The 17,092-nt window shown below is 38.6% G+C and overlaps 1 protein-coding gene across 1 annotated transcript in view; it reads left to right on the top strand.

The window, feature by feature from the left end:
- The window catches only part of LOC133648981 (actin-binding LIM protein 3-like), a 100,879-nt gene that overhangs the window by 48,655 nt on the left and 35,132 nt on the right, over nucleotides 1-17,092 (top strand). Inside the window, exons 3-4 of the mRNA XM_062045608.1 lie at nucleotides 6,632-6,815; nucleotides 10,812-10,927. Coding sequence (XP_061901592.1) covers nucleotides 6,632-6,815; nucleotides 10,812-10,927 — 300 coding nt within the window. The remainder of the gene's footprint in view (nucleotides 1-6,631; nucleotides 6,816-10,811; nucleotides 10,928-17,092) is intronic.

Genomic DNA, 17,092 nt, shown 5'->3' with positions numbered 1-17,092 from the left:
GGATTCATTTTAATCCTCATTACCCCACTTCCTTTTAAATTGTAAACGCTTTAGAATAATTGGTGTATTGCAAGATGTGTTAGTACCCACAAGTGCGGAAGGTTTTAGGCCCTTTCAAGTACGAATAATGTCAGCAATAGGAAACTGAGCTACATTATTGCATTAATTGCAGTGGTTTCCACACATTGATTCATCTGTACGGCCCACCACTGATACATTTTGACCTCCACAAATAGATTTGTTTGGAATTCCCCATGTTTTTGCACGTTAATAATGAAACATGATAAACATGAAACATTATTTTGAAACCATCTGGTTTTCTTTATGTTACAGTGGCCGCTTTATTACCAGCGCAGAAATATTTGCTAATGTGAGTTTTATTTGTCTTTTGACATCATTGTAGTCAGAATGACCACTATATTTACTTAAGTAAATAGCATCTTACTGCTAAACAAATTGGGGCAGCACGGTGGAACAGGGGTTAGTGCGTGTGCCTCACAATACGAAGGTCCTTGGCTCGGGATCTTTCTGTGTGGAGTTTGCATGTTCTCCCTGTGACTGCGTGGGTTTCTTCCGGGTACTCCGGCTTCCTCCCACTTCCAAAGACATGCACCTGGGGATAGGTTGATTGGCAACACTAAATTGGCCCTAGTGTGTGAATGTGAGTGTGAATATTGTCCGTCTGTCTGTGTTGGCCCTGCGATGAGGTGGCAACTTGTCCAGGGTGTACCCCGCCTTCCGCCCGAATGCAGCTGGATAGGGTCCAGCACCCCCCGCTGGGGACAAGCGGTAGTAAATGGATGGATGGATCGATGCTAAACAAATTAGACCTTGTCCACACGGGAACGTTTTAGGTTGTAAAAGTAACGTATTGTATGTGTACATGTAGGGCTGAGCGATATGGCCTTTTTTTAATATTGCGATATTTTAAGGCCATATCGCGATACACGGTATATATCTCGATATTTTGCCTTAGCCTTGAATGAACACTTGATGCATATAATCACAGCAGTATGATGATTCTATGTGTCTACATTAAAACATTCTTCTTCATACTGCATTAATATATGCTACTTTAAAACTTTCATGCAGAGAAGGAAATCACAACTAAAATAATCAAAAATGTTTTCATACGGTGTTGATCTGGAAATGTTTGCCTCAGCATTTTGATGGTGTGGGTGTGTGGCACCGAACGGAGATGTTGACATGCGGAGTAAGCACTCTTCATTCCTAGCAGGTGACTTTTCAAATGATGCTACATATTAGCAGTAATGCTACTTTTTATAGCAACGCTTTTGCCCCACACTTGACAAATTACGGTTGTCTGTTCGACATATTCCCACTTGAAGCCAAACCACCGCCAGACGATGGACCCCCTGCTGTTTTTGGGGGAATTAATTATTCCTTCATTTGTTACCAGATTCGCACCTTCTCTCTCTTGTATTACCACTCGCATCCCTCTGCTAGCATCACAGCTGACAATACCCATGCTGCTACCTCTTTGCTGCGCGAGGGCGTATACGTATGTGACGTATGACGTGACAGTATGTGACGTGTGTAAGAAAGTGCGCTTGTCTGTCTGTGAGAAGGAGACACAGGAAAGAGCGAGGAGAGCCTGTAGTGTAATGCCAGCAGCTAAAAGCAACTGCGTGAGAACGTATACTCGAATATCACGATATAGTAATTTTCTATATCACACAGAGACAAACCCGCAATATATCGCGTATATCGATATATCGCCCAGCCCTATGTACATGAAAATGGCATCCTATATGCCCTGGAACAATATATTTTGAGAACAGGTTCCAAAAGGAGAAAATCTGATAATAATTTTGCTCGACGCCAGCAAACCACTCAATTTTGAGAACGATGACCGTAAGAACAAAAAAAGAACCCCACAGGCAACCACCGCTAAGAAGAAGAACAACAATGGCGAACAGCAGAGCTGTGGTTGTTATGTAATCTGATATAACTTGCAGAAGTAGTTCTACTTTGTCATCGTATCCAGACGAGAGACTCAGGTTTCTTTCTTCTTATTGTGGTCATTGGTTGTGTAGCGAAAAATGGACTTAAAGCGAATTGCTTTTTTTTCTTCTATTGTTTACGTCTGTTTAGTGGCTCGGTCTGAATCTGTTTAATAGCGCTACAGGTAAGTGTGGCATATGAATTACATTGTTTTCAACAAGTAATCCATTCCCGTCTGAAGATGAATATTTATCATGTGTCATGTGTGTCTGGACGCATTTTTTTTTTCAACCAGCCAAAAACAACCATGAGCGTTCCTGTTTAAACTAGGCGATGGCTTTTCTGGCTAACATGCAAAGTCTACTTTAGGACTACAGTTTAATTGGCACCTATTATATGCAATTATGTTTGCCGCTATTGTTAATATTTATATACAGTTTATATGCATATAAGATGCAGACATTACGTCTATTCAATAGATTACAGAATATCCATCCATCCATCCATTTTCTACCGCTTGTCCCTTTCAGGGTCGCGGGGGGTGCTGGAGTCTATCTCAGCTGCACTCGGGCTGTAGGCAGGGTACACCCTGGACAAGTCGCTACCTCATCGCAGGGCCAACACAGATAGACAGACAACATTCACACTCACATTCACACACAAGGGCCAATTTAGTGTTGTCAATCAACCTATACCCAGGTGCATGTCTTTGGAGGTGGGAGGAAGCCGGAGTACCCGGGGGGAACCCACACAGTCACGGGGAGAACATGCAAACTCCACACAGAAAGATCCTGAGCCCAGGATTAGAGAATAAAACCAATATATATTGTACTAGTGTATTTCAGATATTAAACTAACGTAATGCACCGTATACACTTCAAAGTCCACCAATACCAGTGGTCAATAATTCCATACACCAGTTTGAGAGTTAAATGCTCAAAAATACCTGTTTGCCCTCGCTCATAAACACATTTAATAATTACCATTATTTTGTGTCTGATATTATGCATCCATGGCAAGTTACATAGCCCCTAACACCATACAAGTGGGTGACATTGTTATCACCAGGAAAGATGAGGTCACCTACCTAGGTTCCATTCTAGAGGCTAACCTTTCCTGTGATAAAATGGCAACCAAGGTAATCAGAAAGGTTAACCAACGAACGAGATTTCTCTACAGAATCTCCTCTCTGGTCAACAAAAGCACCTTGAGGATTCTGGCGGGAACTCTCGTTCAACCCTTTTTCGATTACGCATGCACCTCCTGGTACCCTAGCACCTCCAAAACCCTCAAATCTAAACTCCAAACATCTCAGAACAAGCTAGTCAGGTTACTTCTAGACCTCCACCCCAGATCCCACCTCACTCCTACCCACTTCTCTAAAGTGGGCTGGCTCAAGGTGGAGGACAGAGTTAAACAACTTGCACTGAGCCTAGTCTATAAAATCCACTACACCTCCCTGATACCGAAGTACATGTCAAACTACTTCCTTAACGTAAATGACCGTCATAACCACAACACCAGGGGGAGCTCCACTAACCACGTTAAACCCAGATTCCGAACTAACAAAGGTCTTAACTCATTCTCTTTCTATGCCACATCAATGTGGAATGCGCTCCCAACAGGTATAAAAGAAAGGGCATCTCTATCCTCCTTCAAAACCGCACTAAAAGTTCACCTCCAGGCAGCTACAACCCTAAACTAACACCCTCCCCGGATTGCTAATAATCAAATGTAAACAATCAAATGCAGATACTTTTTCTTATGCCTTCTGATCTCTCTCTCTCTCTCTCTCTCTCTCTCTCTCTCTCTCTCTCTCTCTCTCTCTCTCTCTCTCTCTCTCTCTCTCTCTCTCTCTCTCTCTCTCCCTCTCTCTCTCTCTCTCTCTCTCTCTCTCTCTCTCTCTCTCTCTCTCTATGTCCACTACTTGATGTCCATATCCCCCACCCCCTCCACACCCCTGATTGTAAATAATGTAAATAATTCAATGTGATTATCTTGTGTGATGACTGTATTATGATGATAGTATATATGATAGTATATATCTGTATCATGAATCAATTTAAGTGGACCCCGACTTAAACAAGTTGAAAAACTTATTCGGGTGTTACCATTTAGTGGTCAATTGTACGGAATATGTACTTCACTGTGCAACCTACAAATAAAAGTCTCAATCAATCAAAAAACCAACTCAGTGCCACAGATAAGTTATGGTTCTGTGTCAAGTGTCAAGTGCCCATTCCTTGTTATTTGTTTATATATTGTGTAGGTAACTGCTCTATTAAGGGCTATACTTGTTACCTTTTGGAGCAATTCATTGTTTCTTATGGTAACATGCAGCATATTACAATATTAATAGTTTTCTTCATTGTGTCAACATTTCACCAGAAGTATTGTGAATGCTCACAATCTAAAACATTATTTAATTGAAGCCTTGTTAATTAAATATCCCTGTAAGCCTGGTAGCCATATGGCTTTAGTCCATATTTGACTGTTTAATAAATGTACAATGTCTGCCTTGTCCTGTTACTGTCTGTATTTCATTTTCAAGTCATGTGACTTTTATTAGTGTTACCATTTTTTTTCCAGGAGAAGGTTACAACATCTGTCAATTCCTTTTGTTGGTTAACCACATAAATCGGGATAAACCAGACACGGCAGTGCTTACCACCCTAGCCACAATTCTGCATAACCTTTTTACCTCTTCTGTTAAACCCACTGGAATTTACTCGCAGTTACATGGTAAAAACTTGAAGAGCATACTGTCTTTTTAGCATTCACAGTTTTAGGTTAACACATACTTGACACAAACACACACTATGTAATCTTCATCCAGTTACTGGTGCTGATGATGGGGACTGTTGTTTTGTCTCCATCTTTACATATTAGTGTATAGTCGCACACAAAACGACTGTTCCACTGATTAAATCATTATTTTGCCACGAGAGCAAATTGGGTCATTCCAGTCTTACGCTTACGCTGAATAATGTCTCTCACGGCTCTTTGTAAAGACAAACACACATACACAGTGAGCAACAAAGCACACTAGCAAACACAAATAGGACTAATTGACAATACACAAGATGACAAAACCAAACAAAAATAAATATTACCAAGACGTTAGCGTTTAAGAAATCAGTCATTGGGACTGTTTATTTGTCATTTTCATCTTAAAATAAAAATGTTTGGGGATGCCGGCAATAGAGAGCAGGAGGCATGGCAGCTCAAGTAAAATAACAATTAGTTTAGTTTTTTTAAACTGATAAACCTTTGCTATATGTGAAGGATTTGCATATGATAATGTGATGCAATATGGTTTATTTTTGTGTAAGAATCCACTGTGTTACATTATCCTACATTCCAAACTTTTCAGACTTATTCATAAGTTTACAATGTTTTACTCTACATGTAAATGCATTGTACTCGGTTGTACCTATACACAATGTGGAAGTGCTGTATTACGAGGTTGGTGAGTTTTTGAGTAATGCCTGGTTTCGTTGTATGCCTCTTGAACCGTCAGACACAAGAACTTCAGAAAAATTCCACAAGATCTTGTGAAATTCTCATGGCACAACTTCAGGAAGTGTATGTATGGCAACTTGTGGCTTGCCCAGCAGTAACTGCGGATCAGTACCGTTTGTGGCTTTATCTTGTACGTTTGTAAAAGGAGGACAGAGATAGTTTTTTGGATTTATAAATGTGTTTCCCATGGAAACCAGAGTAAGACAGCAATGGGAAGATGGTTTTGCTTTTTGGGGAGCTAAAGACCTACTTCGCAGCCACTGCTCCTCAGGTTTTGCCACTTCACATACAACTTTTTGTGAACAAAGCACCGTTCTCCATTATTTATTCAATAAACAATTTATGTTTATTTTTTTACTGTTAACTATTAACACATATGAGGTCAAGGTAGGCATGTCTCTTTGTGGTTCTAAGCAGTGGCGCTGATTGGGGATTAGGATGGGGGGCTGAAACTGACAGCCTTCACCCCCAACAATGCCTACCCTAATAGTCGGTGAATCTAAGAGTTTTGATCAAGAGGAGAAGAATGCAAATGTATCCTGTACACAAAATTGATATTCATAAAGTATTGTATTTGTTTATTAAGGTTGTAAATGTTAATAAGTATCCAGCAGTTTCAGAATTTGTTGGGTTAAGAGCATTAAAATCGATTTTAAATCAAATATTCAAAATTGTTTTATACAGTACATACATTAATAAAACTCATGTATGCCTAAATGTAAACAACAGTATAGCAACATCTAAATCGGACATTATGTTCCTTAGATTTTAAAACTGTGATTTAGCCTCATAGGAGTCCAAGTTCTAAGCAATAATCTTTAAATAAATATTTAGGAAAGCCCTCCAAGAATAAAATACACAGTTATGCATCAATACCATTAGTTTATGTCAAATTGTTTTATTCTTCTATTGTAAAACAATGTCAACGCCCTAAAGGGTGAGACATAAACACAACCTTGTGGGTCACTTTAGTTGCTTTAAAATACCCACACCCAAAATAGAAAATGCAAAAATATTAGCATGCTGGATTCATGTATTAATTTTTACATTTGTAGACGTATAACTATTTATGTAAAACATACTGACATGTTGTTTTGTGCCAAATGCAAACCCTAGCAACATTTGTCCACTCCCCTCTCCACAGTATGTAACTGTGATCTGGCGAGGTCAGGCTTCTTCCAGAAAAAGGGCGAGTACATCTGCACAGCGGACTACCAGCGTCTGTACGGGACACGGTGCAACTGTTGTGGCAACTTCATCACAGGCGAGGTGGTCTCGGCTCTGGGACGGACTTACCACCCAAAGTGCTTTGTCTGCAGTGTCTGCAGGTACACACTGAACACACTCACCATCACACACGCACAGCTGTTGTTGAAGATGGGAGGGGAACACATCATTTATTATTCCTCAGCTGATAATCAAGACAAATGATCGGTAAAATCAAGCAATGTGTGATTCTCCATAAGAGTTTACCCAGTGTGTCAGACAATAAGAAAAGTAGGCCATCTTTCTTTTTATCACGCTTGATGTTTAGCTCCTTCTGACAAACCAGAGTTAGTTATTCAGTTCAGTTTTTGCTCTCCCTTACATTCTCACCCCTTCTACACTGAGAAAGACAAGTTGAAACCAACTTTTTAGAGACAGTCAGTAGAGCAGTCACGTCAGGATGTTTCAACAGGAGGAGACAGCATCAATCCAAAGGGCGGATCACTTCTTTTCTGCCCTGTCTGCCCTTTGACACATTGCTCGCAAGCCTTTTCCTGACCTTATCTTTTCTTGGCATTTTCCACCCTTCAGTTGGGCAACAGATATATAGTATATCGATGAAATGTACGGCATTGCTCAAGAGGTAAAAAGGGTCACTTAGTAACTGATGCGTTCAAGTCCTGCTAACTCAGCTGCTGCCGTTGTGTCCTTGAGCAGGATGCCCACATCCATGGTCGCCCACACATTACCATTTTAATGACCAAGTTGCTAAATTATGACCTAGATCGGGTTACTGTATACGCCAAACAATGGTTGTACACTGCTCCTTAATAAGGATGAGTGAAATTCAGAGACATAATTTCAAATTGTGCATGTGACAATAAAGTAAGCCCATTTGTAGGATAAACTGTAAAGCATGTTAAAGTGTTCTTTAACACACTTGGTCAGTGTGAGTTGGGTTCACTTATGCATGTTTTTGTTCCTCAGGTTTCAGATGAGCTCACCAACTTACTCATGAACTCGCATGCTGCCTTTGCTTTTGTTCCCTGAACAACGGCCAAGCATGACAGAGATAAGCATGTCTGTAACGACAGAGATTTGTTAGTCAAATAATGGCTAAATATCTATTTATGAGAATCCGAATTACAGACATTAACATTATCTGAAGCCAGGTTGTTTCTGTATTTCCTTATTTCCCTCCAGCATTAAAATACTGGTAATTTAGGTGTGGTAATAAAGTGTCTCATTGAACCATATCAGTGTTTCCCATAAACTGCCAAGATACCTGTGGCGGTGGGGGCGTGGCTGTGGGCGTGGTCACCATGACATCATCGAGTAATTTGCATAATTTACTACAATGATATGATTTTCTCTAAAACGGCTCAAAAATGTATACTTACTATTTAATAATAACAGTTTTGTTTTAAACGTCCATCCATCCATCCATCCATTTTACAATATAATTACAACACTTTATGTACATATTTATATACAGATTTGAACAATAAGTTATTCACTGAAATATATTTATTAATTGTGGTTCTTACAAAAAATATATCTTATAAAATATAAAAGCTAAAATGTCTCTTAAAGCTCTGCCCCTTTAATTAGTGCATACTAAATAATTTAACTTTAGCCTACTACTACAACCATGTTATTTCCCAGCAACATAAAGTGAAACAGAAGCAGAGGTGTCCTGCCACAGTCAGTAACAAATACAAATAAACAGAAAACAGTAGTGGTCAAATACAAATAAGGCAACAAAAGAAGTATCCTACACTTCTCTTTTGTAAAGTAAATCTGAACAGCCTATATGGGCATCTACATCAACTATATGTTTTACCTGAGAAGCTGGACAGGACCAAAAATATATATATATATATATTTATATATATAAAAAAAAAAATATATATATATATATATATTTTTTTTTTAATTTATTTTTTTTTTTTTTTGTGGCTGACGTAATTCTTTCGTGGCGGGCCGCCACAAATAAATAGATGTGTTGGAAACACTGGTGCTTGATGAGATCAAGAGTTGCGGTATAAGCATTACTCAAAAACTAAACCTTTGGAAGGGAGCTTGGCATGAACCATTGTGTTTTGATGCAAAATCTAAATTGTGGATTCAGGATTTATTCTCGTATCGATATTTCATCACTACATTTTGTTTTGCCCCACCCTACTGCCCTGACATATTTAATCTGAACAATTACTCTACCTTCCCCCAAAGTTATTTTCATTACTATCATCACCATCTTTCTTTATCATTCCACATCACAATGTCCTCTGCATCTTTATCATCATGGCTTCAACACCAATGAAATCAGAACAGGTTTTTGTGCTGATGCTTTAATTGGGAATGATCAAAAGAGCGTACTTAACTATGACCAGAAATGGCTTCCCTTTAGTGGCTCGTTAAACAATGCATTAAACACTTTAACTGCAACATTTTAAAGCATTGCTGACAAAGTAAACTCCCTGAGAGAAACAGTCTGGTATGGACAGGATCAACTATCACACATGCATTTATGTCGCCCTTCTATATCTCAATTATCCTTGTAAATTATTTTCCTTGTCATGTTTGAAACATATTTATTAAGTCTATTTTTTAGCTTGAATTACAAAGAAGAGTGATGTCATTTCAGAAAGTAAAATTGTAATATTGAATTTTAAGAAAACATTAGTTAGTATTGACTTAGTTCCTTTAAATAATTTGCGCTGTTTTTAAAAATACAATGGACAATAGAATCACAAAGAAGCTTGCATTCTAAAGCTCTCTAGATTCTGTCTCAACTAGATGATATACACAAGTAATATTCCAATCATTCTTTCTCTATCTTAAGCATCATTATGAATAACAATATCACTTGAAAACGAGGCTAAACATGTTACACATCGAGAGCGAGCAGGAGAAGGCATGCTAATAGCTAAAGCAGCCACTAAGATAGCTAAAAGCAGAAGCGTAAAGTAAGCAGCTATTAACATGAGTAGATTAATAAAAGTTTGAATAGAGGATAATATAAACTTAACTGTTGGTGTGCCATCATTGTAGCAGTCAGTACACATGTGCGATGAGGGTGGATACATCCAAAAATTGTTGATGTCGACACTAAGGGTAATTAATATCAGTATATGATTGATACTACCATGATTAAATCGGTGTTTTCATTTTCTCAAAATCATTTTCAAATTGATTTTATTAATGTTAACAAATTCAGAAAACAATTTCCTTGACAAAAAATAATTTTGAGTGTAATGATCATTTAAATGAATATTAGTAGTTTTGAATTTTGTTTAGTTATTGTATATTATTGACTTTCTTTTGCTCCAAAAATTGTATGTATTCAAATAAAATAATAAACTGTTTTAAATATTGCGCTGATATTGTTAAATTGTCAATAGTACTCACCTTGAATCAATTGGAAATTGTACAGTTAATACATGTGATTGGTATGGTATAGGTATTGGTATCGGCCGACCTCACTCATGGACAGTCGGAATGGGCAGTATAAATCCCTGTTCGGAACATCCATAAAAATATATCAAAATGTAAAAAACAGTTTTTCCCAAAAAACAAACAGTTAAGAGATAGCTTGTATCCCAAAAACTTGTGAGCTGGGGCACTAGTAAGCCAAGGTACCACTTTATCACCTTACCTAATTACCATTAAATAGAAGACAAAGTCATTTTATTCATGAACTACAAAAGTAAGCCCAACTTAAAACATATTCCTTTGAGTTGTATGCCTAATGTAATGCCTAATGCTTATTCATAAATGATTCATATTAAATGTAAACTGTATTCGATCAAGATATGAGGGTCGATTGGTGAGCATGTTGGAGCAAGTTTGAATCTCTGTTTAGGCGTGTCTGTGTAGAGTTTGCATGTTGTCCCTCTGCAATATACAAGTGTACTTCCTATTTATGCCTTTATGTTTGGGAATCTCTTTTCATGGTTACCAGAAATAAGAGTTTCTTAGCAGTATTACGGTATGTCTGTCACACACTCATGTTCCTGCCATCACCCATTTTCTGGATTGTCTGCAAAAACTCAAGACATGATCCACAGTTGTGCATTAGTTTTTCTAATTCACCTTCTGTATTTTCACCCCCACAGTAAACCCTTTCCCATCGGAGACAGAGTGACATTCAGTGGAAAGGACTGTGTGTGCCAGCAGTGCTCTCACTCACTCACTAAGCCAAATGAACCTATCAAAATCCACGGGCCCAGCCGTAAGTCCTGCATCTGCCTCGCCTTGTCCTTTCTGCTGAGCGCCACCAGCCACAACCTCTAATTTGATGTGTCCATTAGCCTACTTAGCACATTAGGCTAATCAAGTTTCTGTCACATCAATCTGCACCGGGAGAATGAGGGAGCCCAAACACACTCATTCATGTGTTACTGTCAACACGAGACGTGAAGAGTAGGATGATATTCATACATGAATGTCATGTAACATGGTATCACTTTTATCTGTGCAAACATTCCTCTGTTGTACACATAAATGGGAGAATTTACAATAACGCCATAAAAGCAATGATGAAGTTAAGTTCAAGTAAAAGTATTGTATTAATCACATAGTGGTCATGCTTGTTTACTGAATGACACAGACATTTATTAATTGCATACTTTTTAGATGGCACCAAGTAATGGAATATATGGTTATTAGGTTAAAGAGTATAACATTAGCTACAATGCTAGCATCAACTGTTTACATGCTAACGTTTGCATGGTAACAGGGGAACAGGTAGTATACTTATAAGATGGCACCTACGGAATCCATGATTATTAGGTTTAAAACTTGGAAAATTAGCTAAAATGTCACAGGCTAATATTTGCTCGCCAACAATAGCATGCTAACATATTAAAGGCTAACATACTTTTAGGATGGCGCCAGGTAACGAAATCTGTGAGTATTGGGTTAAAATGTAAAAAATTAGATCAAATGCTAGCATAAACTGTTAGCATTCTGACATCAGCCTGATAACAGGGTAACAGTTGGCATGCCTCTAGAATAGCACCAAGGGACAAAATCCATGATTATTAGGTTTAAAATGTATTAAAATGCTAATATGCGAGCATAAAACGTTAGTGTGCCAATATTAGCAGACTAACATTAGCATGCCAACAGGTGAAAGGCAAGCATACTTGTCGCCAAGTAACGGAATCCATGACTATTAAAGGCCTACTGAAATGATTTTTATTTATTTAAACGGGGATAGCAGATCCATTCTATGTGTCATACTTGATCATTTTGCGATATTGCCATATTTTTGCTGAAAGGATTTAGTATAGAACAACGTCGATAAAGTTTGCAACTTTTGGTCTCTGATAAAAAAAAACCTTGCCCCTACCGGAAGTAGCGTGACGTTGTCAGTTGTTCACTCCCTCATATTTTCCTATTGTTTTCAACGCAGCTAGAGCTATTCGGACCGTGAAAGTGATGATTACTCCATTAATTTGAGCAAGAATGAAAGATTCGTGGACGAGGAACGTTAGAGTGACGGACTAGAATGCAGTGAAATACATATTTTTTTTCGCTCTGACCGTAACTTAGGTACAAGCTGGCTCATTGGATTCCACACTCTCTCCTTTTTCTATTGTGGATCACGGATTTGTATTTTAAACCACCTCGGATACTATATCCTCTTGAAAATGAGAGTCGAGAACACGAAATGGACATTACAGTGCCTTTTATCTCCACGACAATACATCGACAAAGCTCTTTAGCATCTTTAGCATGAGCTAACGTGATAGCATCTGTCTCAAATGCAGATAGAAACAAAATAAATAAATCCCTGACTGGAAGGATAGACAGAAGATCGACAATACTATTAAACCATGTACATGTAACTACACGGTTAATAGATCTCAGCCTGGCAAAGCTTAACAATGCTGTTGCTAACGACGCTAAGGCTAACTTAGCAACCGGAGCTCACAGAGCTGTGATAAAAACATTAGCGCTCCACGTACGCCAGCCAGCCCTCATCTGCTTTGCTCAGCAACACCCGTGCTCACCTGCGTTCAAGCGATTGACGGCGCGACGAAGGACTTCACCAGATCATCCCTGCGGTGGGTCTGCTAGCATCGGCTAGGCGTCTGCTAGCATCGGCTAGGCGTCTGCTATCCGGGTAAGTGGTCCTTGTGTTGCTACAGCCACCTACAACGTTCTTCTTTGTAGCCTCCATTGTTCATTAAACAAGTTGCAAAAGATTCACCAACACAGATGTCCAGAATACTGTGGAATTATGAAATGAAAACAGAGCTTTTTTGTATTGTATTCAATGGAGAAGGCATACCTCTGTTCCCCGGGCTACGTCACGCGCATACGTCATCCTTCGAAGGCTTTTTCAACCGGAAGTGTGGCGGAAAATTTAAAATGTCACTTTATAAGTTAACCCGGCCGTATTGGCATGTGTTGCAATGTTAAGATTTCATCATTGATATATAAACTATCAGACTGCGTGGTCGGTAGTTGTGGGTTTCAGTAGGCCTTTAAGTTAAAAAGTAAGAAATTAGATCAAAGCCTAGCTTAAAATGTTAGCATGCTAACATTAGCATACTAACAGGGGAACAGCTAGCATACTTCCAGGATGGTGCTGTGTAATACAATTAATGAGCTGAACATGTTAATGTTGGAACCAATTGAATCGGTTACGAAATGTGGGGAATTGTGGAACTTGGAAAAATGTCCTAATAATTTCAATGGCAATTTCCTGGTAATTTAAAGGTTTCACGAAATGTAGTTTGGGTTTTTTAAATTGATCAATAGAATAATTGTCTTGAACAATCTGAATTGGTAGGTGTTGGAATTATTTGAATCGGTGGAGAAATTTGGAAATTGTGGAGCTTTGAAAAATGTCTTATTAGTTTTAATGGTAATTTTTTGGTTCAGTGATTTGGGAATTTCGGGGAAAATGGTAATTTTTTTTAAGATAATAAATACAATGAATGTCCTGAATTAGATGAATTAGTTGGGGTTTGAATTGTTTGAATCAGTTGCAAAATGTGTTATTAATGACAATTTCGATTTGAGAATTAGAGTTACAGAATTCCAGGGATTCCAAATTTCAGGAAAAGCAGAATTTGTTTTGGGACTTGGAAAAGTGTTCGTTTGAATGTCCATGTTGAGAGGAATTTGTTGATGGTGGAATTATTTGAATCGGTTGAGAAATATTTGAAAAATGTGAAAAAAATTCCCATTCATTTCAAGGGAAATTTCCTAGAAATTTGGAAATTTCGGGAAAAGCTGAAATATTTTGAAAGTGATAAATAGCATGAATGTCCTGAATGAGCTAAATTGGTTGGTGTTGGAATGGTTTGAATCGGTTAAGAAATGTGTTAGTAGTGACAATTTGTAATTAAATAATAGCGTTCCAGGAATTCGAGAGTTTCCAGGAAAACCGGGATTTAGTTTGGAACTTGGGGAAGTGTAAGTTTGAATATCCAGGATGAGTGGAATGTGTTGATGTTGGAATTGTTTGAATAGGTTGAAAAATGTGGGGATTGTGGAACTTTAAAAAATGTCCCATTCATTTCAAAAGGAACTTCCTGGAAATTTGGGAATTTCGGGAAAGTGGCATTTAAAAAAAAATTATAGATAGCATGAATGTCTTAAATGAGCTGAAATAGTTGATGTTGGAATTGTTTAAATCGGTCAAGAAATGTTAAAATAGGAACATTTTTTAATTGAGAAATGGTATTACGGAATTCCCGGAATTTCAAGAAAACCGGTAATTGTTCTAGTTTCTAAACCAACTTGTTTTTTTCTCCTGACTAAGAGGAATGTTTTGACGGTGGAACGGTTAAAATGGGTTGAAAAATGTAAAAGGAGTAGTCGAATGAAAAAAGGGTGGAAATAGGGTTAGGAAAACCAGACATTTTTGGAATTCCTGGAAATTTGTTGAACGTGAGAAAATGGTAGATTAGATTTTTTTAAGGAGAGCACACAATCCCTAACCAGGCTGAATATTTTGAAGTTGTAACGGTATAAATCGGATGAAAAATTGGGATTTTTGGGAAAAGTGGAAAAAATGGAACGGTTGAAATGGGTTGAAAAATTTGTAAGGGAGTAGTTAAAAGAAAACAGGGTGGAAATAGGGCTTTGGAAAATGAAGTTGGAACAATTTGAATCGGATTAAAAATGTGGAAGGTAGCGTGCGCCAAAATCCGCTCGGGACGGTTTCCCACTGGCCCCACTATGGACTGGACTCTCGCTGATGTGTTGGATCCACTGTGGACTGGACTTTCACAATATTATGTCAGACCCACTCGACATCCATTGCTTTCGGTCTCCCCTAGAGGGGGCGGGGGGTTACACACATATGCGGTCCTCTCCAAGGTTTCTCATAGTCATTCACCGGCGTCCCACTGGGGTGAGTTTTTCCTTGCCCATATGTGGGCTCTGTACCGAGGATGTCGTCGTGGCTTGTGCAGCCCTTTGAGACACTTGTGATTTAGGGCTATATAAATAAACATTGATTGATTAAAGACATGCACCTGGGGATAGGTTGATTGGCAACACTAAATTGGCACTAGTGTGTGAATGTGAGTGTGAATGTTGTCTGTCTATCTGTGTTGGCCCTGCGATGAGGTGGCGACATGTCCAGGGTGTACCCCGCCTTCTGCCCGATTGCAGCTGAGATAGGCTCCAGCGCCCCCCGCGACCCCGAAGGGAATAAGCGGTAGAAAATGGATGGATGGATGGATGATTGAAGAATAATAAATACCCAAACAGGGACAAGCGGTAGAAAACGGGTAGATTGTTTAATTTTGGTGTAGAAAAGCGTACTTTGGAGCATTCACACTTAAATCGTTTTTCAATCAATGAATACCATTCTTGTTTTGTTTCATCTCAATGTTGAAATGTTTAGTAGCTTTTGTTGTGGAATGCTTTCCTACATCCATCCATCCAAACTTATTGTTTTTGATTAAAAAAAAATGTAACATGTCCTTTCCAGCCACTCAGGCAAATCATATTGTTGATGTAGATGCTCATATCTTCTGTACAGATTTACTTTACAAAAGAGAAGTGTAGGATACTTCTCTTGTTGCCTTATTTGTATTTGACTTTATTAAATTTATTTATTTAATGTTTGGCGCAGCCAGACCGCAGCAGGAGGAGATAGAAAGAAGAAAAAAAAGAAGACAGAGGGGGAAATAGCGGGAAAACGAGGGGGATATGACAAAGAGACAACGACAACAAAAACTAAATAAGCTAATAAGAACTACATACAAACTAATAAAAACTACATACAAACTTAAACTCCACTCCAAACTTCAACTTTACTGATGTGTTGTGGCCAAAACATCTTGCATCATCTGCTGTCAGCCCTGGTTAGGGATGTGTACAGAGACTGTGTTCCATAATGGCACCGGTTTTGGTGAAAACCAGACCATGAAAAAAGTAACTATTAGTGCTTAATTTCACTGGTAAATGAATGCAGACTCAATCACATGCAGCAAGCTCTTGAAGGTGATTGTGCAAATAATATCTTGTACTGTAAGATACGTAGTCTTGACAGAGGCACCAAGGGCCTGATCTACTAAAGGGTTGCGTGCACGTGTAAACTTGATAGCACACGCAAAGCTGATCTACTAAACTTGTGCCCAGAGGAATGAGCTCTTCAGTGAGTAAAATAAAGAGTACAATCAATTTAGCGCAGACCTGGGCAAGTTAAGGCCTGGGGGGCGCATGCGGCCCGTTAAGATTTTTAATCTGGCCAGCCGGAAATTGCCAAATATTTTTTTTAGATCTTTAAACTGGAAACTGTAGCTGCCAATATGATGTGCAGTGATGTTTTCAAATTACCGTACGTCTTGAACTATACAAAGTATTTCAATGGTTGGAATCTGCGCTTTTGCATGATATACTAGTTACTATGGTCATCTAATTAGTTGCTATGGTAATCTAAGTCACAGCAGCTCAGACGAGGCACCAAGCCGTGTGGGAGCGTTTCCACAGAGTGTTTCCAGAGCGGGCCAGCCTGAAATGCGGGTGTCAGGGACAGACGCGGAAGGAGATTATTACAACAAAGTTCTAAAGCTTAGTGATATGTCAGATAGTATGTAGGGTTTTTTTACCCTTCACGTTCATATTTCGCTGTGTTTGTTGCATTTTTGTTGATTGTAAAATATGTCGATCAAGAGGGGGTGTGACGTTCATATGTTGTCAGTATTCAGTGTTTTATCCTTCATAGTTAATATTGTAAATCCCACATTCTTTATTTTCATGTACATTCCGGGTGTCTCATCCAGTAAAACAATTTTAATTCCATTCCAATTTTTAAGACGGTCAGTCATAACATTTTTAGCACTCAGACATTATTGTGAGGTTTTGTGTTAGTGTTCCTAAAAATAGATATACTGGCCCCCAGACACATTTTTTTCTCTAAACT

The sequence above is a fragment of the Entelurus aequoreus genome, linkage group LG04 (genome assembly GCF_033978785.1).
Source record: "Entelurus aequoreus isolate RoL-2023_Sb linkage group LG04, RoL_Eaeq_v1.1, whole genome shotgun sequence".
In the NCBI taxonomy this organism is placed as follows: Eukaryota; Metazoa; Chordata; class Actinopteri; order Syngnathiformes; family Syngnathidae; genus Entelurus; species Entelurus aequoreus.
Note: the sequence above shows the minus strand (reverse complement) of the source record. Positions and strands in the feature narration are given on the sequence as shown.